Genomic DNA, 24,637 nt, shown 5'->3' on the forward strand with positions numbered 1-24,637 from the left:
GTTAAACTGTTGGTTAGAGAAAATAACTAAAGTTGCATATAAAATATTAATAGTATTCTTCTAGGTATTTTTCAGTAGGTTGTCTTTGCTTTGGTTAATATATATGATCCTTAACTTAGTTTTTACTTGATGAAGACCTTGAAAATCAAACCTTGAGAAAGGATTATGAAAAAACTTTTAAAAAATACCAAGGGCTTGTGGTAAAACAAGAACAGCTACTACGAGGTATGAATTTCTAAGCAACTGGTAAAGCAACAGAGAGCTTACTCTAATTTGTTTTGTTCCATTTATGTCCTACCAGTGAACTAATACCAGAATAATGAGAAATTCTATAACTTTTAATATGCTTCAAGTTCTTCTGTCCTTAGTATGAATAATAGTATTTTAAAGTTCACTATACTGTTTTTCACAGTTTAGCCCCTTAGTGTATTTTAATTCGGTGTGTGACCTTTTCAATGAGAATCTTTATCCCTCAAACTCTTAACTTAATTTGTTTAATCAAGTGAATTATTTGATTGCATTCCTAGAAAAATGATGCAGAAACTTTGAAAATATTTCTCTTGTTTGATAGCAAATATCCTTATTTCTAAGCTTTATTAAGAGATGTAAAATTTAAATGACATGGTTTTGCAGTCATTAGTGAGATGCAAAATCTTATGATGGTTAGTGAGAATGATCTTGATCTTTGAAGAATGCATTCATTTTCTGGTTTGTATATGGCTGTTAACTTTGTGCATGGAAATATTGTGAACTCCCCCAAAATTTTGAGTCCCTGAAAATTATTAGCACTTTTAACTGTACTGAAAGTATTTGAAGTTGAGTAGTTTAATTTAGCTCCACCTATTGAAGAAAAAGCCAGATTTTCAAAGTTAATTTTAAACAGTCTAGAAAATAATACATATGACAAATGTCAGTATATAACCCGAAATGCGTCAGATCTAAACAAATCCAGTTGTTTACATGTCATACTCTCAAAGCACTACGTTGATTTTTTTAACATGTAAAACTTTAAGCTTTGTTCCTAACCAAATATTTTACTAATGCAAGTATTTTATGTTCTCTTAAACAGCTTTTTTGAAGTATAATTGATAAACATTAAAGTATATAATTTTAAAGTATACATTTTGGTAAATTTTAATATATGTAAGTAAATGTGCAACTATGACCACAAGGTAAAGAACGTATCCATTACTCCTGAAGTTTCTTCATGTATCCTTGTAATCATCTCTTTCCTTCTCCCTTCAGCCTGATTTCCAGATAATCACTGATCTGCTTTCTCCCACTTTGGTTGAATTTACCTTTTCTAGAATTCTTTATAAATGGAATCATATAGTATATATCTTTTTTTGTCTTATTTTGGTGAGCATAAAGATTCATTCATGTTGTCAGATTTATCAGTATTTTATTCTCTCTTATTTTTGAATTATATTTCTTTGTGTTTACTTGTTGATATCACTTGGAATATATCCAATTTTTGGCAATTACAATGCTGGTGTGAACAATTCATCTACAAATCTTTGTATGGACAGATTTCATTTTTTTTTTACTTGTTTAAATACCTAACTGGTGATTTGGCTGGATCATGTTAAAGGTGTATGTATAACTTTATAGGAAATTGCCAAATGGTTTTCCACACATCACTTTATGTTCCCACCGTGGTTTATGTGAGTTCCAGTTGTTTTACATTGTCAGTGATTGATATGGTCAATCATATTAATTTTAGCTAATTTTAAATATTTGGAATGGTATCTTATTGTGGTTTTGATTTGGACTTCCTTCCTTATTATATTGAACATCTCTTCATATGTGCTGATCTGCCATCTCCTTATCTTTGTTGAAGTATCTTTTCATATCTTTTGACTATTTTCTTAATTGGATTCTTTATTTCTTTATATGTTTTTTGGATGCAAACCTTTATCAAACAGGTGATACATTCAAAGATTTTCTCTCTCAGTTTGATTTAATTTTATATTCTCCTAATAATATCTTTGAAAAGCAGAATTTTTAATTTTTATGAAGTACAAGTTTTTTAATGTTTTATTGTTCATGATTTTGGTATTGTATCTAGGAGATATTTTCCTAACCAAAAATTAACATTTTTCTCCTATTTTGTTCTAGAAGTTTTATAGTTTCAGGATTTGCAGTCAAGTATGTAATACATTTTGAGTTAGTTTTTGTATATGGCATGAGGAATGGATCACATTTCTTTATTTTTGTGTATGACTCTCTAGTTACTCAACACTGTTTGTTCAAAAGACTATCCTTCACTGAACTGGTTTCTGTCTTTGCCAAGCTCATTCATATATATGTGTGCATGCCTCTTTTTGCTTTGTATCCTGTTCTGCTCATTACTTGGGTGTAGTTTATTACCAGCAGCATATAGTAATCTATAAAGTGTTAATTCCATTTAGTATATTTTCGTTGATTTTTCTGTTTGTTTTTCTATTTTATTGAATTTTATTTTAATCTTCATTATTTCCCTTCTTCAGCTTACTTTGTGTTTAATTTGCTCTTATTTTGTTTTTTAAGGTAGAAACTGGGGTCATTCATCTAAGACCTTTGTACTATAATGCAGACATTTAGAGCTGTAAATATCACTCAAAGCACTGCTTTGACAGCATCCCACACATTTTGATATGTGCTGTTTTCATTTTCATTCAATTCCAAATCCTTTCCAATTACCATTTTGGTTTATTCTTTGACTCATAACTTATTCAAAAGGGAGTAATGTTTGCTTTATATATATTTTGTTTTTGGGGACTTTTCAGATCTCTGTGTTGGTGATATTTAATTTAATTCCATTGTTACCAGAGAAAATGCTTTGTGTGACTTACATTCTTCTAAACTTATTAACACTCACTTTATGGTCTAGAATTTTTTTTTTTTTTAAGCAAAAGTCGCATGTGCACTTGATTGTACGTTCTACTGTTTTTGGATGGAACTTTCTATAAATGGTGGTCAGATAAAATTGGTTAACAGTGATATCAAGTCTTTACATCTTGTTGATTTTTCCTGTTCCTTCTCTATTAATTATTGGGGGAGTAATACTAAAATATCATTGTAGTTCTGCATTTGTCTATTTCTCCTGAGGTTCTATCAATTTTCACTCCATATATTTTAAGTCTCTGTTCTTGAGAACATAAAAACATATTTGTAATATACTCCTTATAAGCTGTCCTTATTATCTTTTTGGATGTTCTTCATTATAAGTGGTAATATTCTTGGGTCTGAAATTTACTCTTTTATATATTAATATAGCCTCTCTGGCCTATTTATGACTTGTATTGGCATAGTATATATTGGTCCCTCATTTTCATTTCTAACATGTCCTTATTATCAACAGCATGTGGTTAGGTCTTGATGTGTGTGTGTGTGTGTGCACGTGTGCATAAAAGCATAGGTGTGCATATTTCTCCATTTTTCCTTATCTGTTTTCTTGTGGATTGAGGGTTTTTTAAATTCCATTTTATCCCCATTGTTGACTTAGCTCTTAATCTTTTGTAATTTTATTGATTGCTTTAAGGTTTGTATTACACATCTTTAATTATAAGTTGTCTATCTTGAACATACATCTTTAACTTACATTAGTTAAGTCTGCTGTCAAGTAATATTATCCTATTTTATGTTTGTTAGAACCATTTTTCGTTTCCTGCCTTTTTTCTATTGTTAACATTTATTATATTTATATTATAAATCATAGAATGCATTATTTTATAGTCAATTTTATTTTAAAGATAATTGAATCATAAGAAAATAATCTTGGGCTGTGGTTGTATCTCAGTGGCAGAGAGCTTGCCTAGCATGTGTCAGGCAATGAGTTAGAACCTTAGCACCACATAAAAAAATAAACAAATAAAATAAAGGCATACTGTCCATCTCCAGCCCTAAATTAAAAAAAAAGAAGAAATTAATATTGTGTATTTATGTCTCTAGTTTCCACTGATCTTATTCCTTTGTTTTGATAATGTATTTCTGTCTGGTGTCATTTTATTTTTGCCTCTGGGATTGCCTTTAAAAATTTGTGTAGGACACATGTACTGATGATGATTTACTTTATCTTTTGTACATTTAAGAAAGACTTTATTCTTTTTTGAAATATTTTAACTTGGTTTCAAATTCTAGATTGAAGGCGTTGCATTCTCTCTACTTCACTGTTGCCTTGCTTGCATTGTTTTTGATGAGATGCCTACTGTTATCCCATTTTTGTAAGATTTCTTTTCCTCTGGCTGCTTTTAAGATTCTCTTTTTATCATTTGTTTTAGACAATTTGATTAGAATGTACCTTGGTGTAATCTTCTTCGTGTTTCTTTTTCTTGGAGTTCAGTGAGTTATTGGAACCTGGGTTTATAGTTTTCATTAAATTTGAAAGTTTTCCTCTACTTCTTTAGGAACTTCAATTACAAAATTATTAGACCACTTGAAGTTGCCATAGTTCTCGCATACTCTTTATGTTTTTGCTGTTTTCCTCCTATATGTTTAATTTTTGATAGTTTATGATAATTTCTTCAATTTCATTGATCTTTTCTTCCTGCTCTAAATTACAGGTTAATGGCATCTAGTTTATAATCTCAAGCATTACAGTTTTCATTGCTAGAAAGTTTGAATTTTTTTTTATCTCCCACATCTTCACCTAACTTTTAGAAGATCCAGAATACAATTATTTAACTTTGAGTGTTCCCATTTAATAATCCTGATGTTTTTGTCAATTCTAGGACAGTTTCCATGGCTTTTTAAAAATACCAATAGGTTGTATTTTCCTGCTTCTTTGAATAAATGGTAATCTTTGGCTGTTAGTGTGAAATCTAGGTTGTTGGGTGTTGTAAATTTTTTTAATCCTGTAAACATTTGCAATCTCATTTAGGACATAAATTGAATTACTTAGAAAAAAATTACACCTTGTTCTAATAATTTTGTTAGTCTGGACATAAGCAGCATGCTTTAGTTTAAAATTAATTATTCCCCACTATTGAGGCAAGACTTTCCCAGTGATTCTATTACCCCATAAATTATGAGATTTTCAGTATGCTTGGTACAAACAAGCATTATTTCTAGCCTGGTGTAAATATCATATGCTTTTTCTTCTAATTCTCTCATTTGATTCTGACCCCAGCCTCAGTTAGATTTGAAGTGGTTTACAAATTAAATGAAATACTAAAATAATGAGTAACATCAAGACTGTAAGAGAGCAAACAGACTACTGAATAACTTACATAATTCTGACAGAACCTTTTATATCTTAACTCAGAAGCTCCCTGTCAACAAAGCAAAATGAAAAAATGTTATGTTACATATTTTCACTATTAGAAGAAAACAATCATCAGTTTCCTTTTGAGAACCTAAGCGTTTTTATTATGGGAGCTAAAAGAAATTTTACATAGAACTAGTAGACATTGACCTCAATTCTATCTAGGATAATAGTCATATTACTGAATTTCATGTACCTTTCCCTATGGTGACAAATAGAAAACCAGTTTGAATATGCAAAACCGGTTTTCATATCCCTACATGGTACAAACAAGCATTATGTTATGTTATTTTGGATTAATTTCTTAAATACAAACAGACCTTAATTGTTGAAGTTTTGATGTATTACCTTCTTTTTTATGTATCTAAAAATATTTTTCCTGTCTTGTTTTAGTATCTGCTGACTTAAATACCTTTAATTGCTGTTTCATTACTATTAAACTCTAAGCTCCAAGAAAATAGATATCAATGTCACTTTGTTATTTATCTATCTTATCTATATATTTTATATAAGATTTATGCCTCATTCAATAATAAACATTTTTTTTCTAGTGAGCCAATTACTAATCTGTTATAATTTTTATATTACCTATTTTTAATTGTTGATTAAATATGCCAAGCATTTAACTCTCATCTGTTTTACTTTTGTAGTTGCTCTTTATTTGCTTCTGAATCTTGCTGAGGATACTCGAACAGAACTGAAGATGAGGAATAAGAATATAGTTCACATGTTGGTGAAGGCTCTTGATCGGGACAATTTTGAGCTGCTTATTCTAGTTGTGTCATTCTTAAAGAAACTGAGCATTTTTATGGAGAATAAAAATGATATGGTAACTTACAAAGCTCCTTCTTGAAATAGTTTATGTTAGCCATTTCAAGTTAGGATATTTTGGTTAAAAAATAAACATTTTTGTGGGCTGAGGTTGTGGCTCAGTGGTAGCGCATTTGCCTGGCATGTGTGAGGCACTGGGCTCGATTCTCAGCACCACATATAAGTAAATGAATAAAATAAAGGTTCATCAACAACTTAAAAAATATTTTTAAAAAAGTTTAAAAAAATAAATAAAAATTTTTACCCTTATTAAGGTAATTCTGAAATTCTGAATAAATATTTCAATAGCAATAACTCACTGAAATGGCTTCATATTCCAGATAATTAAAGCTTTCTGTTTAAAAATATTTTCTAATATATAGAATATATCTTGTCATATTAAATATAATATATAGAAAGTAGTTTAAACTTAAAATTGTATTTCAGGTTCATCTGATCTTATTTTTCCTTAAATATTTTGCCTTCTGCATTTCTGATATTAGTATGTGGAATTATAGTTTAGCATAATCTCTTCTTTGTTACCCACCATTACAATTAGTAGCTACAACCTGTTGATTTTGCTTCTTAAGTATCTCTGGAAGCTATTCCTTCCTTATAGTTCCCTGTGCTATTGAATTAGTTCCTACCCTCTTAATTCATTCCTCTTCATTTCTTGTTTGCATTATTACATTAGGCTTCTATTTGCCTTTTTGTATTGTGTTGATATAATTGTCTTTATGAAGTACAAGTTGAGCATGTATTATTTCTAATTCTGTATACATAATGTGTAAATATATAAAGGTATATTTTTTTTTCTTTTTTTTTGGTTGTGTTGCTGGGGATTGAACCCACTTTCTTAATGCATGCCAGGCAAAAGGTCTATGTCTGAAATATATCCACAGCCCTAATGATAGAAAAAAAATTCTTACCTGCTTTTTTCCCACAACGTTAAAAAGTCATTATTGACACTTATTATATTAAAATAGATTACACATTCACCATACATTGTTTTTAGATACTTAAGTTGTTTATAATTTTAGGCATCATAAATAACACTTCAGTGTACATATTTGTATATACATTTCTTATCTATATTTCTGATTACTTTCTTAGAGTAGATAACTAGGAATGGCCTTAACTCCATTGAGAACCATTTTTAGAATTATGTGTCATTATGTGACTGGTAAAAGTCATTTTTCCTTCAAATAATCCGTCTAAATATTTAGTATTTCTGCCTATTCTTTTTTCTTCTCTTAAAACAAAAAGAACTAGGAAATTGCTTTTGTTATATTAAGTGTCATGCCATGCTCATTGAAAGCCTGAAGCTGATTTATCAAATTCAATAAGTGCCTTGAATTGTGACTGTTGAGTATATGAAATTTTATTTTACCTTGATGTATTGAATGTGTTTTTTATCATTAATATATAATTCTTGTGATGAATTATATACTTTCTATTGTTTTGAGAATGTGTGTACCTAAAGAGATTAATCAAAAACATGTTTTTTGTTTTCACTGACCTTATATCAGAGAAGAATATGATGACATATTGATAAATATACTCCTAAGTAGTTAGGTTTTGTGGCTTAGCAATTGCTTCCTCTCACTTTAAGTTGAAATGCATTCTTTCATTTGTGTATTTAGATTAATGTAGATTAATCTAAGTATTTAGATTAGTAGTTTCTCAAAATTCAAATTTCTTTACCATCAGCATGTGTCTGCTATGTGTATTAGATTTATATTAAAGTATTGCACTTCTTTATTTTTTTTAAAGAGAGAGAGAGAGAATTTTTTAATATTTATTTTTTAGTTTTCAGCGGATACAACATCTTTGTATGTGGTGCTGAGGATGGAACCCGGGCTGCACGCATGCCAGGGGAGCATGCTACCGCTTGAGCCACATCCCCAGCCCAAGTATTGCAATTCTGAGCTCATTCTATCAAAAAAGATCTCAAGATGATTATTAAAATTATTTTCTAGTGAGGTTGGAAGATATAAATCATCTCATCAAACCTTATTTTATTTTATTTTTACTGAAGAGGAAAAACTGAGGTTTCAAACAGTTAATTATTCATCCAAAGTCAGGAGAAGTATTTGATAGCCAGATTTTTATTAAGCATGGTATACGTTTCATTTTTATTATGGAAGAAAGGCATCTTATGGAAACAGGATTTTTAGCACTCAACTGCACCATACTCACATGGCTAGATTTAGTGACTTTAGCCTCTGTTTTTGCAGTTGAACTATCAGAAGATTAGAGGCAATACTTAATTTACTTAAGGAAACAAATTTCTAGATTCTCTGTTTCATATTCTTTTTTGCCTCCTGGGCAAATTTTTAAAAGTCTTCTTCTGTGTTGTTTTTAAAGACATTTTTAGCAAGATTAATAATAAGCAGTTTTTGAATGTTGGCTTCCTGAACGACTGAGAAGAGTACACTTAAAGGCGGAAGTCAACTTGCTGATAGATTATTGCTAAACTGTCACTTTGCATGGAACATTTTATAAAAATGTTAATTAACTATAAATTGTAGTTTTTAGGAATAGAATTGAAAGGGTATTGCATGTTGAGACAGTTGCTAAATTTAGCTCTTGAGTTTTTTTTCATCAACCAAAAAAGACATGTCTAGTAGGCTGTGTTAAATATAAGAGTTTTACCATCTATTGACCAACAGCCCATGCTTTACAAATTCCATAGTATGCAGTGGAAATGAAAATTAATAAGAAACTCATCAGGATATTTTATTGTGTTTTGTTATACAGTACTTACATATGCTATTGCTTTTTCAAAAGAAAATATTGCCTAATTAGTAACAGCTGGTGGCAATTTTATTTAAAAAAAGAATGGGGGATGGCTGATCTATATGTGAGGTTATATTATTTATTTAATTGAAGTGTTCTTTTTTCTTCTGATGTGAACGAATACTGACCTTGAATTTTAGAAATATATTTTAAAATAAGTTTGGTTTATTTAAAACAATCTTTCAACTAGTGGTTTCAATTGAATTATCATATTTCTCTTTTTTCTGCCATGTCTTTCAGACCCATAAATCAGAAATATGAATCTTTCTTGATTCTGATACATCAGTACTCATATTCAATTAATTTCGAAGTTCTATCCATTCTACCTCTTAACTACAATGTAAATTCCGAAATAACGCACACACTAGTACTTTCTTAAGTTAGAATGTTTATATTACTGTGGTGACATTATAACTAGTTTCTCCAATTGCATTCCTACTGCTAAATCCTAATGATACAGTGATCTCCTTAAAATTCTTGCAGTTTCCTTGTTGAAATTCCTTTCTAGCTCCCTATAGCCTCTAGATTAAGATGAAAATTATTAAACAAAGTTTACAAGGTCTTTCATCACATGGAACTTTACAAATTCTCTCACTCATTATTTTATTGCTCCCCAAGAACTTATTTTCTCAGTAACACAAACTCTCAAATAAGTCATGCTGTTTTTTACCTCTGTGTATTTATATATCACGTTTGTGTTTTCTGAAGCATCTCTCTTATCTGTATGTCATTCTTTTTTTTAATTTGTTTTAATTAATTACACATGACAGTACAATAATCTTGACATATCAGAATTATCATATTTCTTATGTAATATTAATATAATTGTGTTTTTATAGTTTATTATTAGTGTAATATAACATAAAGGTAATAAATCATATTAGAATATGATCCTAAAAGGAACAACAAGAGTGTATATATGCTGCTTAGTTCCTTATGTTCTTATTTTCTAAAAACTTTTGGGAATTTTTTCTATATTTTGGACATAAGTCTTTTATCAGTTACATGTTTTACAAGCCTTTCTTGTGGCATGTCTTTTCATTCTCCTGTGAGTGTTTAATATTGGTGAAATCCAGCATTTTAAAAAACTTTTTAATGGGGGCTAGGGTTGTAGCTCAGTGGTAGAGTACTCCCCTTGCGCATGTGAGGCACTGGGTTCAATCCTTAGCACCACATACAAATTAAAAAAAAAAAAAAGGTATTGCATACATGTACAATTAAAAGAAATATTTGAAAAAAACTTTTTAATTAGTTATGTTTTGCTGTCTATCACTAAAACTTTTTTTTTTTTTTTTTTTGATTACTGAAACTTTATATTTGAAATCAGGCAATGTGAAGCCTCCAACGTTATTCTTGTTCAAAATTATTCTGGCTATTCTATATTTTTTTCCTTTCCATTCCATTTTAAAAGAGCTTTTAGTTTCATTTTTTGTTTTTGGAAATTTTTTGGTTTGGTTTGTACTCTAATGAAAAATATGGCTACAGGGTTACTGTGTGGTTTACATAGAAGTATGAAGGAAAAGTCAGATGTTAGTTGTCAATTTAGCAGTTTTTAAAAATTTTGTATTTGTTCCTTGGCATGAAGTGAAAGGAGAAAAGTATAGTAAAAGCTCAATCACTAATGTGATTTTTATGAGGTAAGTGAAAGATTGCAATAAAGATATGGAAAGGACAGTATAAATAAATGTTTAGATCTCTAATAAAAGGAAAAGTAGAACAACATTATTCATAAATTCTCTTGTTATGATACAAAAATTTGAACTTATATAGAATTTCTTTCCTTTTTTACTCTTGCTTTGTAGTTAAAAGACATAAGATGTTTTTATAACCAAATTTTTCTGATTATTACCTTAAAAAAAAAATCTAAGTTCAGGATTTCCATTACCAAATAAATAGTTGGTAATGCCCTCTGTAATTTTTCATTCTAATGCAAGATCTCTTGATACAATTTCATAATCTTGTAGAGCTAGGATCAGCAAATTCCTTTAAATATTTTAAGATTTGCAGATCCAAAGGTCTCTGCTATAGCTGCTCAACTCTGTTGTTAAGCATGAAAGCAACCATAAACAGTCTATAAACTAATGAACATGGCTGTGTTCCAATAAAACTTTATTTATGGAAATTTAAATTTTATATAATTTTCATGTGTCATGAAATGTTCTCAATTTTTTTCTATTATTTAAAAATTTAACAGGCTGGATGCATAACTCAGTGTAAAGAGCTTGCATGCATGAGGCTATGGGTTCAATCCTCAGTACCACAAAAATAAGTAAGGAAAATAAATGTAAAAACTAAAACCATTCTTAATCTCAGGTTGTGTGAAAACAGATGGCAGGCCAGATGAATTCCATTAGCTGTGGTCTGCTGATCCATTCCAAATTTTAGGTATTACTTGTAGCCTTGCTTCTTTTCTGAGTTTCTTAAGATTTCCAAATGTCCAATGAATATCTCCTCAAATTAAACATGACAAAAATTAAAATAACTTTTTGTCCTCCTTGTCCTAGACCTGTTTTTGCATCTGTATTACTGACTCTGCAGAAAAGGATCCTAAGGCTTCTATTACTAATAAGACTACTTGCAAGGCTGGCCCTGGCTGATGTGGGGTACTTGGATTTCAGGAGTGTCCCCTGCCTAGGAAATAGTCTGACCATGTCATCCCTTTAGTTTGAGATCATGAGGAACTTTTGCTACTTACAGAATGGTGTGAAACCCCCAGCAGAGCATTGCAAGCCTCTATGATCCAAGATCTGTTTTTAAGCTTCTGCCAGTCCTCAATACATGCTTCATAACTATGATTATGCCAAAGCACTTGCAACTCTCTAAACAAGTTCTTACACTAAATGCTTGTCCACTGGCTTTTTCTCAACCTGTATTGCCATTCTTCTCAACCAGAGAACAAACTCTGTCCCATTTTTTAAGACTTGTTCCAAATTTGAAGTCAAATTTTTTTCTTCTATGTAGACTAGTAGCTTCTTCCATGTTGCTTCTGGAGCACTTTATGCTTTCAGTTTTTATCACACTGCATCTTCATTGTTTGTTCTATTTGCGTACTCTTTAGATCAAGGAATCCTTGAAGGCCAAGATGAGGTCTTGTTTGATCTGGTACAGGGCCTGGTACATAGTGGGTGGTGTTCAGTTAGGCAGTGTTTTCAATCCATCAATTAATGCAGTCAAATGAGGGAAAGAAGGGATGATATAGGACTCTAAATTTTCTCTTTAAACGTTTGATATCAGGAAAGTTTATAGATTGAAATGAAAATATAAGATTAATACATACCTATTTTTTAAATAGAGATATGTTAGGTTAAACCCCAAAATAATTATTTGTAATCTTTTTCATCCTATTTTGCAATAGACCCTCACTGCATATTATTTTACTCAGGTGGAAATGGATATTGTTGAAAAACTTGTAAAAATGATACCTTGTGAACATGAAGATCTCCTGAATATCACCCTTCGGCTTTTACTAAACCTGTCCTTTGACACAGGACTGAGGAATAAGATGGTACAAGTTGGACTTCTTCCAAAACTCACTGCACTCCTAGGTATGCTTTTTAAGAATTAATGACTACTTCTTAGGATTCCCAACATCATTGGAAAATTGAGTTCTATGTAGAAAAGCCTCTGAACAGAAAGATTTCTGTATATGTTCTTTGATTAGAAACTGAATAAAAAAATAAGCAGAATAAATGAAAAATTATCTGTGCCAGAATTTCTGTGATATTGTGGAATGAAATGAAATAGGAACTTTTGACTCTTTTGTTTCATTAGCCCATATTGAACCAAAATGAAAGTATATTATTAGTGCTCCCAGGGAAACAAAAAGGAAAATAGATTTTTCTCTTCAGGATGTCTTAAAAATCAGATATCAATTAAATTCTTATTTTCTGCTATATTTTTCAGATACTACTTGCAAACATACACATTTACAGAAATTCTTTGCCATTAAGTTAAAAGGGATATTTTTGTATAGCGTGAATTAGAAAAATGTTGTATTGGAGGATTCATTTATTTTGAATATTTAACTTAAGTACTTAAGTTATTCTGTTTTAGCTACTAACAAGATATCTTGAATAAGGATGGGTTCAAGACTTAATGCTTTGGTGCTCTTAACATAAGGTTAGCCTTAGCAGAGCATTAAAATACTTTTACAGTCTACCTACAGCTGTCTTCAGAGGCTTCTGCTACTCTCTGCCTTTATATTATGGTCATACGGAGGCACTTAAGAGTTCTCAGACAAGCTTTGCTATACCTAAGTGGCTGTCCATTTGCTTTTTCCTCTTCCTGCAAATGCCATTGTCTTTCTTAACCAGAAAGCAAATAATTCTAACTTGTCTTTTAGCATTTCATCCATATATTCAATATATTCAACATTTCACCCATGTGTTCTCCATATATTCAAGCATTGCAAAGAATGTTACACATTTTGGAACATAATCTGTTGAGGAACACTTTCAAAAATTGCCTCTGAGGGAGTCAAGGCAATATAGATATCTGGGGAAAGGAGTTTTAAAAGTAAATTTGATTGGCCTTGAATTGAATTCATATGACAATTTATCATAAATCTGACCATTTAGTCAGCTTTTTTGCTGTTGTGACTACAAGATCTGACTCTAACAATTGTAGAAGAGGAAAAGTTTATTTGAGGTCTTAGCCCAACAACTGGCTCTATTCCTCAGGCCTTGAGGTAAGACAGAACATCATGGCAGAGGGAAGCAGCTCATGTGATGATCAGACAGCAGAGAAAGAGAGACTCCACTCACCAGATACGAAATGTATATCTCAAAGGCATGCCCTCAATGATCCACCTCATCCAGCCACACCCTACCTTTAGTGTCCACTCAGTTACATCATGGGATCATTTCACTGATTGGATTAAGGCTCTTAAAGTTTCTCCTCTAAACTTTTTTGTATTGTCTCACACATGAGCTTTTTGGGGACACCTCACACTCAGACTATTACACTGACATAACTATGTACCAAATATTAAATCAGATTCACAGTCTATGCAAATGAATAAGTTATGGTCATTGTCCTGAAAGAATTCATACTCCATTATAGTTTATTCAATATCTAGTCTTCTACTTTTATGAAACATTTGCTTTATAATATATGATAAAACAAATGATTTAAGAAAGATTTTTGGGAAATTACTCACATGATACTCATTTCATAATTTGTGAAACAGGTAGTAAATTTGGGGATATAAGATATAATGTCCAATATTCTTTCTTTTAGAGCTCAATTTCCGGAGTCATACTCATATTAGAATTGTAACTAATTACTTCTAACCATGTGACCTTGGGCAAGTTAGCCAAACTATTTGTGACTTGGTTTTTCATTCCTAAAAATAGGGATAATAATTATATAAAACTTAGAGTTCTTTAGTTTAAATGAGCTATTGCATGAAGAGCACTTATGACCTGACTTACAGTATTTCCTAATAAATGTTAGATGTTATTGTCATTTTTCTTATCAACATCATCATTATCATTATCATTATTTGATATTGAAACAGGCATTCTATAAATGTTGCTCATTAATTTTTTTATATATATGACAAGAGGAATGCATTACAATTCTTATTATACATATAGAGCACAATTTTTCATATCTCTGGTTGTATACAAAGTATATTCACACCAATTCATGTCTTCATACATATATTTTGGATAATAATGATCATCACATTCCACCATCATTTATATTCCACCATGCTCATTCATCTTTCTATGAGTACAAATACCCTTCTGATAAGATATTAAACCTTAGTTGATAAATAAGGTAGCTTTATTTGTACTTTCCTGTGTGCACATTCAATTTAACTTAGTAAAATGTTGATAACCTACCATGGCAAATACAGTGCTAAGCACCATAAATGTTTTTCAACCTGTAGATAACTGGAATTCAAATGGAAGAAAATTCATGTATGGGTGTGCCATATAAGGTGCCATCTGAAATGTATACCAAAAAATTAGTCGTTTTAATAGGGTGATATTTACAAAATAATGAGAGACTTTAGAAAATATTTCAAATAAATCAATCAACATTACCTAAGGCATAATTAAAACTAAGTCATTATGACTTAGTCAGTATGACTTAAGTTGCCATTTCAACTTTAGCATAGAATATGATAGTAAAAAGTGAGAGATAGACTTGAAATGGGTTTATGCTCATAATCATGTGAGATTATATAAAGTTTCAAGCATTGCTTAAAAGTTATACTTAATATAGCTGATGGTGGGCATCATGGCAGATGGGTTTTAATCAGAACTGAGTCTAGAAAATTAATCTGACATTCTGTGGGGTGGACTAGAACTAGAGTCTGAAAATGAGATCAATAGCATGCTGTAGTAAACAAGACAAGAAGCAAAAAAAAAAAAAACCTCAATTAGAGCAGAGGTAGTATTGTCAAGTGTGAAGTAAAAGGAAAGGGCAGAAGAGAGAGATATGGCAGGGAGAATGCCATAGGTAATGTTTAGATGTAGGAATGATGGAAAAAGACATCATAAAATCAACAACTATTAGAACACTAGTGCCAGGAACAGATATGCAAAAGTATGAAAGAGGTGGTTTGAGCAAGACAGTAATAAATTTAATGTGAGACGTGTTAGAGACATCTGAGGCAAAGGTGTTCAGTGGACAGATAGAAGCATGAGTTTAGAACTCAGGAGTTTTTTTCTTAACCTTTACCTCTTAAAATATTGTCAAATAAGTAAATAAAAGTTGAAAAAAAGCTTATCTTTCAACAAATACATAAAATACAGCAAGTTTAATCTGTTACTGAGAAGTGATAATCTTGTATTCTTCAAGTAGTAGGGAAATGAGGAAGCTTTGAGTGAGTACATCTGAAAACCTTTACCTCTTTTGTAGTCACTTTTTTTTTTTTTTACAGTGTTTCTTCATCATTTTCTTTGGAATATTTTGGATTCCTAGGGCACCAGCTCTTATATACTGGGGAGAGTAAAAAGTTGGTATTGTTCTAACCCTTCATGACGTAACTAGAGATGGATGATCTTAAAAGTTTTCATCTCTGTTCTTAGGCTGATTTATAAAAACTGAAAGCAAAATTATTGGGAGACATTTTATGGTTAGCTTTAAATAAATTCTTGATTTATTTTTCTTTGGTAAGTAAAATAGACAAATGGCCAAATAACAGTACACATATGAACACCCATGAAAAATTTCTAGAAAACTGAAAAAAAAAACACAACAACGTTGTGACTTGAATAATTATTAAAAGCAAAGAGGAAGTTGATTTCGGCTCAGCCCTTTTGTTATGTGAGTAACTAGTATTCACCATGAACTCCTGACAACTTTGAACCTACTTGAAAACTAGAAGGTAGGTTCCACACTCACTCCTGTCATCATGCTCACTTCTTTTCCATCTCATTCTTGCTCACAAGTCATCAGATTTCAACTTTGGGTAAGCTCTTTCAAATGTTCATGTCTTTTACTTTAGCTTTTGAAAAAAGATATACTACAGAACTACACCTTCAACTTCTATAAAATAATTGAAAGTGTCTACATGTTTGCATATATAATTATACTTCATAATAACTGTAAGTTTATATCTGCTTGTTTTATATTCTTTTAATGACTGTAATAGAATTATTGTTTTCTACTTGTTTCCATGTAAATCATTGGTTAAATAAGCTTTGTCATTCCTTTATAAGATGAACCTATGGGTGGGGGGGGAATTTGCTCATTTTCAGTAACTGATTCAGTATGAACTTTTGGAACGTAACCATTTTTGTAAATTTAACAGATGTTTGTTTTATCTTGTCCCCCAAACAATCCTTTTACTCATTATTTCCCAGAAAAATATCTATTAAATGTGTTAGAGGATGAGGCTCTGATTATTAATAGGTAACACTAATATCATAGTAACAGTACAGTAAACAATTATATCTTGCTTATATTTTGTCCATTCTGGATGACTGCAGAGCGCTAGTCCATGACATCTGTCAAAGACCTAGGATAATAGGTCCTCTTGGCCAACATGGCGCTTGGTATTAGCTTTTTCATCACTGTGACCAAAATACCTGACAAGAACAACTTAGAGGAGGAAAGTTCATTTTGGGCTCATGGTTTTGGAAGTTCAGTCCATGGTCAGCCAACTCCATCATTCTGGATCTGAGATGAGTGAATACATCCTGGAAGAAAGGTGTTGTGGTGGAAAGCTGCTCCGATTATGGCAGCCAGTAAGCACAGAGAGAGAGAAGCCAGGAACAAAATGTAACCCCGAAGGGCATGCCCTCAGTGACCTCCTTCTCTAGCCACTCCCCACCTACCTACAATTACCATGCAGTAATCCATTCAAATTATTAATCCATCAAGTGGATTAATTCCCTGATTAAGTCACATCTCTCATGATGGAATCACTTCGCTTCTGAATATTCCTACATTGTCTCGCACATGAGCTTTTGTGAGGAGGTCTCATATCCAAACCATAACTTCTGGGAAAGGGAAAAGAGATAGTATGGAGAATTGCAGACTCTTCTTACAGGCTTCAACTTAGAAGTGACAACATTTTTACTTACATTCTGTTGATAAAAGCAAATCATATGGCCATGCTTGACTTCAAGGGAGTGGGCAATTATCCCGAAGGAATAGAACTGGAGCATTGATGAGCAAGTAGCCAAATGATCCTGAAAATTATTTTTCAATTTATCTGAATTCAGCTGGGTTTTTAGGATTACCAGAATCTCTTAAACAGTACATCCTGAGACATTACAGCAAATAAATCCTAATGCACATGGTTCATCTAGTAACCGTGGTAGCACAGAGCATATTGATTAGAGATAGGATTGTAGAGTCAGACTGTGTGACTTTGAATATTGGCTTCAGATACCAGCTATACGATATCATGCAATTACTTAATATATGTCAGTTTTCTTATGTCCGGTAAATGGATAATAATGATACATATAAATAGGGAAGAGTTAAATGAAATAATGCAGAAAATGTGAGGGAATTATAAATATGTGAAATTATTGTCAACACATAAAATACAAAAAATAGACATTCAGAAATGGACATCTTTTTGATAAGTTTTCAGGAAATTCATAAGGTTGAGTTTCCTTTCCATTTGAGTGTGCATATGTATGTCTTCAATTTCTTTTGTGAATGTTGTATAGTTTTATTGTGGAGGTTTACTTCTTTGGTTAAATTTATTCCTGGTTTTGATCTTTTGTTTTGTAGCTGTTATAAATGGCATTGCTTTCTGACTTTCTATTTTACATTTTTCCCTTTTAGTACATAGGAGTGCTAGTAATTTTTGCATGTTGATATTGTATCCTGAAACTTTGTTGAATTTATTAATTCTAATAGTTTGGGGAGGAGTCTTTGGAGTTTTATTTATATAAGATCATGCCATCTGCAAGTGATAGCAACTTGCTTTCCTCATTTCCAACTTGGATGCCCTTTATTTCATTATCTTACATAATTGCTCTAGCTAGAACTCCTAGTACTGTGTTGAATAAAAGTGGTGAAAGTGGGCATCCTTGACTTATTCCAGATCTTAAACAGCTTTTAGTTTTCCTCCATTCAGAATGATGTTAGCTTTGGTCTTTTTATATATGGCCATTATTACATTGAGGTGCAGTCCTTCAATCCCTAATTTGTTCAGAGTTTCTACCATGAAGGTATGTTGTATTCTATCAAATGTTTTACTTGTGTCTGTAACAGTCATTTGGGGTTTCATTCTATGGATGGAGTATCATGTTTATTGATTTGCACATGTTGGTCTATACTTGAATTTCTAGGATGAATCCCACATAATCATGGTGAATAGTCTGTATAATGTGCTATTGGACTTGGTTTGCTAGTTGAGGATTTTTTCATCTACTTTCGTCAAGGACATTGGCCAGTAGTTTTTTTTCTTTTCTTTTTTCTTTTTTGTTGTTGTGGTGTCTTTCTGAGGTTTTGGCCTCATAGAATGAGTTTTGAAGAATTGTCTTTTTTTCACTTTTTTGGCATAATTTAAGAAGAATTTATGTCCTTTAAATTTTGGGTAGAGCCAGACATGGTGGTGCATGCCTGTAATCCCAGCAATTTGGGAGGCTGAGGCAGGAAAATTGCCAGTCCAAGTCCAGCCTCAGCAACTTAATGAGACCCTGTCAATAAATAAATAAATAAGGACTAGAGATGTGGCTCAGTGGCAGAGAGTCACTGGGTCCAATGCTAGTACCACCAAAAAAATAAATAAATAAAATAGTTAGTAGAATTCAGCAGTGAGGCCGTGTGGCCCTAGGGTTTTCTTTGGTGGGAGTCCTTTTATTACTGCTTCAATCTCATTATCTGTTGTTGATCTGTTCAGATTTTCTGTACCATCCCATGTTTTCTAATTCATTGGTGACTCTCCCTTTAAATTTGAAGTATTCTCTGTGTCATTTCTTATAGGACCGGTCTGGTGGAGATGCAGTCTCAGCTTTTGTTTATTGGGGAATATCTTTCCTCATTCATTTCTGAAAGATTTTCTGGCTATAGTATTCTTTTTTTTTTTTTTAATTTTAATATTTATTTATTTTTTTTAGTTTTCGGCAGACACAACATCTTTGTTTGTATGTGGTGCTGAGGATCGAACCCGGGCCGCATGCATGCCAGGCAAGCGTGCTACCGCTTGAGCCACATCCCCAGCCCGCTATAGTATTCTTAGTTGGCAGTTTTTTGTTTTTGTTTTCCTCTCATACTTTGAAACTCTTATCCCACTCTTCCTGGTCTGTAAGATTTCTGCTGAAAAGTCTGTTATCAGTTGAATTGGGACACCCTTATGTGGTTTCTTTTTGTGTTGCTTTAAGAATCCTCTCTTTGGGGCTAGGGCTGTAGCTCAGTGGTAGAGAGTTTGCCTAGTATATGTGAGGCAGTGGATTTGATCCTTAGCGCCATAAATAGATAGATAGATAGATAGATAGATAGATAGATAGATAGATAGGTATTGTGTCCACCTACAACTAAAAAAATGTTTTAAAAAATATATGTACACAGCAATCAGTTTTGTTTTTTTTGTTTGTTTGTTTATTTTTTAAGAATCCTCTCTTTGTATTTAACTTAAGAGCTTGATTATATGTTTTTGTGTGTGTGTGTGTGTTTTGGTGGTGGTATTGTTTTGGTACTGGAGTTACATGCCCACCCTTTTTTTTTATTTTTTATTTTGTGACAGGATCTTGCTAAGTTGCTTAAGTCCTTGCTAACTTGCTAAGACTGGCCTTGATGAAATCCTTCTGCATCTGCCTCCTGAATCAATGGGATTGATTATGTTTTTAGGGCACATTTTGTTGAAATAAATCTTGACTAGTGACCTTTGACTTTCCTGTATCCGAATATTTGTATCCTTTTCTAAGATTGGGAGATTTTCTGTTACTATCTCTTTGAATAACATTTTTCACCTTTTGGCATTCCCAAGTCCCTCTTGAATCCAATAGCTCCAATATTTGCTCCTTTCTTGCCATTGCAAAGTTCCTATAGAGCTTCTTCTTTTCAGTGTGTTCTCTTTTTCCTCCCCTGTGTATTTTCAAATAGTCTGTCTTCTAACTCTACTGATTCTTTGTTCTTTTTCATCTATTTTGCTGTCATCACATTTTTTATCTCATTTAGCAAACTTTTCAGCTCAAGGATTTTGGTTGGGTTTTTTTTATGATCTACTTAAACATCTCAAGTTTCTCCAATAAAACACTGAATTGTTTCTCAATTTTTTTTAAATTGCCTTGAGTTTTTCAAAATTCTGTTTGAGAGTTCATGAGTAGATAGCTCAGTTTCTGACACCTTATTTTATCCCTTAGGTGAGTACATGGTTCTCTGAAAGCTTTTGAGGCTTGTTGTCATGCAATGGCATCTGCACGTTCAAGTATTAGGTATTCTGGACTTGGTAATCTGTCTTTTTTTTGTTCTTGTCACTCCTGGAATTCTGAGATGTTCTCTGAACCAGTGGTCATGCTATGTTTCACCACTAGATGGCACCATAAGTCCATGTTTTCCATTAGTCCATTATTAGTGTATGGCCATCCTTTCAGCTCTAGGGGAAGCTCAAGCTCAGGTTTATCCCAAATCTAAAGTTGATGCATTGTTCGGGATAAAAAGTGCCTAAAAAGGATAATTCATCCCTTCATGTCTCAGCTTGGGTCCAAGGTGGGCCCAGTTTTATTATTTATGTATTTTGACACAGTTTGTTACGTCTGATAACTTTATGTTATCATCTGAAAGATCTATCATGTGCAGTATTTTTAGCAAATGTGAGTGTAGGCAAATCAAGTTAGACTTAGGAAGCTTGACTTTACTTACATAATTGTTAGAGTCTGTTCAGATTTTTTAGGGTGTTAACTCTTTAAAAAGTAAAGTTTTTTTCTCATCTAAGAATCAGATTATCAAAAAAAATTCCCTTATAAAAATATTTAAACCATTTGACGTTCATGTGTCTCAAGAGAGCTTCCTTATGTCAGAGTATCCTAGGGCAGGAGATGGCAAGGAAGTTCCTGTCACAGTGTATTCTTATTACCCTGGAGTGTGTACTGATTATGTTTAAAATATAACTTGAAAACCTACATTTTCTTAGTTTTTTGTCTGATGTGCTAGACAGATGTTTTGTTAAAGCTCTGAATTGCTTTGTTCTGGATGTTTCATGAGCTGAAGGTTGATTGACAACTTGGGATTGTTAAGGTTTAGATTCGAGGTGTCCTGTAAAAGCTCACATGTGAGGCAATGAAAGAAAGTTCACAGGAGAAATGAGAGTCTTAACCCAATCAGTGATTTAGTCTCCAGATAGGGATTAACTGAGTAGGAACTGAAGTGGTAGGTGTGGCTGGAGGAGGTGGGAATTGGGGCATGGCTTTGGGTATGTATGTATTTGTATCTGGCAAATGGAGACCTTGCTCTCCACTCTGATAGCCATGCGAGCTGCTTCCCTCTGACACACTCTTCGGCCTTGGTGTTCAGCCTCACTTTAGCCCTGAGGAATGGCGCTAGCCCTAAATAAACCGTCAGCCCCTAAATAAACCTTTCCTCCTCTACAATTGTTCTGGTTGGGTCCTTTTAGTTAACAGCAGTGAAGAAGCTGACTAAAACAGGGATAATGTTAGTACAGAAGCAAGCATAAATGCCCAATTGAAATGTGTTCTTTTGAAGGGCCTAGTTCATCATGACATTGGTTCTTATATAAAACTTCAACATCACATAATGGCAGAGGCAGTGTTTTACAGAGTGCTGCATACTTAATAAACTGACACATTTCATTGCTATGCTATTTTCTGACAATTATGAGTTTATTTACACTGGATTTTTTGTGAACAATATTGATACTCATTTTAAATTGAGTAATGTTGAGTTTTCACATCAACTTTTAAAATATTAACTTGGTTTTCAAAGAAAGTTAAAGTCAAAGAAATAAGACTTTTAAAATACACAAGTCTCATCCTACATATTTGAATATTTACATTAGTTAAAACAAAAATGGAATAGGTACCACCAACCTAATGGTTTAGGGAGATTAAGTAGCTACCTATGAATTACAGGGACTCATTGCTTTCCACAATTTTTCTACTATCTGTAAGTCTTCCCTGTTAGATAACTATATAGGGATTTAGTTGGTTAGAGCTTCAATTTAAAACTTTTGGTTTCAGAACCCCTTTATAGTCTTAAAATTGATTGAAGACCTCAAAGAACTTTTATTTCTGGGTCTTATATTTATGTATATTTTGTTAACAAATATTTTATAAAAAAATAATTTTTCAAAAACAATAGTGAGAAGGGTGGCACCACTTCACACTCTGAAAATCTCTTAAAAATCAGTCAAGCTTATTAGACAACAGCTGGTGTATGTTGTACAACCCCTGGATAACTCAGTTGTATGCTTAGGAGAGACTGAAAGTTAAAAACAGGAAAATATTTGAAATTAAAAATTAGGAAAATATTGTATCAGTATTGTTCTAAAAATGTTGTGATTTTTGTTGCCCCCATTCCTGGATCCTAGGACCATACTTGGAAAGCCAGTGCATTAGCACATTCCTTTAAAGCTTTTAATGCCTATTAAATTCAAATACTCCTGGTAATAGTATTAACAACTCAACATCCAACTAGAAGACATGTTTGGTTTGGCTAAAGTATACTTTTTAGTTTTATATCTAAAAAATATGTCTAGGCAGGACTAAACCCTCCCATTCCCCCAGGATAACCCTCCTTCTCTTATTTTAGATATTTAGTTATATTACCTGTCTTGCACTGTCAGCATATGAGTGTTAATAAGCCACTTGCATCTTGGTGAGAAGCATTTTCCCCAATATTCTGGCACTTTGTGAAAGAGGAGAGGGTGGCATCAGATGGCAGATCCTGAGCACACAGGGTAGGCATCAATATTAAATTCTGGGAAAATTAATTAATTTTAATGCTGCCCAGAAATCATACTACGTTTTTTTCATCTGGTTATTCTGCTCCTTTCCTAAGTGACAATTTCATTCCTCTACCTTCTCAGCCTGTCAAAATAGCTCTGTTCTCACCCTCTTTCTAAGCTCATTACCTTGCCTTCTATATTACTGAGAACATAGAAACAGAGAGCTTCTCCCAAGTTCCTATTGACACAGTGAACTCCTCCTTCCCTGCACCTGGAGCTGCGATGTGCCTTCTTTCCCATTATGGTGGATGGTAGATGAACTTGCTCCTCCTGCTCTTGCCCAGGGCCTAGCCAATTCCCTCTCCTGTTTAAGGTTCTCGCTTAGGCAGTTCTTCTTTCTATCCTACATTACTATTTTTCCCTCTCTAAGGAAACTCTCCTATTACCTTGCAAATATGCTATTGTTTCTTTCAGCTTAATGATTATGTGTGCCATTTTTTTAATCTTCCAGCTATCTTATCATTTATTTTCTTCCCATTTCAACTCTCATCAAAAGAAATCTTCGCTTCCTGTCACCAGCCTCCTTCTCCCCAGTCATAGGAATTCATACCCCTCTCCCACTTCTCTCTCCTATCTCCCTCTCTCTCCCCCTTCCTGAACTCTCTCCTGTCTTTTTCTCCCCCCACCCCTCATTTTTCTCCACACTTTTGAATCCTCACACATAAAGATCTGCACCCAGGCCTTCACACAACATGCCTCATCACACCACTCTGGTTGAGTTCTCATGACCTCCATAATGCTAAATCCAGAGTCAGTTTTCAAGGCTCATATTCCTCAACCTGTGAGCAGCATTTGCTACAGTTCCCTCCTCCTGTCATGTTTTCATATGTTTTCTAGGACACAGTATTTTTATAGTGCTCCTCCTGTCTACTACCCAGTTCTTCCCAGTTTCCTCTTTTGTTTCCACCTCATCTTCCCAATCCATAAGCATTCTTCAGGGCTTTGTCATCTGTTTGTTCTCACTCCCTTGATGACTTTGTCCATTCCATTTAAATACTCTGCCTGTGTTGATGATTCCAAAATGTAAAGATACATAATTTCAGCCTTCTTTCTGATTTCCTAACTCCAAACATTACCACCTTTTGAAGCCTCATTAGCAGATGAGATTTAATAAGTTCTATAATTAAGCTTTTGATCTCTACCTGACCCTAACCCAAATCCACTATTTTCTCAGTCTTTCCCATCTCATTAAATGGTAACTTCATCTTTGTAGTTAATTAGATCAAAATTGGGGTAGTTATCCTTGACTCCTATCTTTTCCTTCTACCCTACATCTAATCTATCAGGTAATCCAGTCAGCTTTGTATTCAAAATATAACTGCTCCCTGTCTGATACCAGCCATCATCATCTCTTTCCTGACTTAGTAAAGTAGCATGTTAACTGATCTTTGTGCTTCCAC

The 24,637-nt window shown here is 32.8% G+C and overlaps 1 protein-coding gene across 5 annotated transcripts in view; it reads left to right on the forward strand.

Annotated features, from left to right (window-relative positions):
* Kifap3 (kinesin associated protein 3) overlaps nt 1–24,637 on the forward strand; it is a 162,520-nt gene that overhangs the window by 34,664 nt on the left and 103,219 nt on the right. For all 5 annotated transcript variants that reach the window (XM_048810060.1, XM_048810057.1, XM_048810059.1 and 2 more), the window contains exons 8-10: nt 127–225; nt 5,896–6,074; nt 12,237–12,399. In XM_048810060.1, the coding sequence (XP_048666017.1) occupies nt 127–225; nt 5,896–6,074; nt 12,237–12,399 (441 nt within the window). The remainder of the gene's footprint in view (nt 1–126; nt 226–5,895; nt 6,075–12,236; nt 12,400–24,637) is intronic.

The sequence above is a fragment of the Marmota marmota genome, unplaced genomic scaffold, assembly GCF_001458135.2.
Source record: "Marmota marmota marmota unplaced genomic scaffold, marMar, whole genome shotgun sequence".
NCBI lineage: Eukaryota > Metazoa > Chordata > Mammalia > Rodentia > Sciuridae > Marmota > Marmota marmota.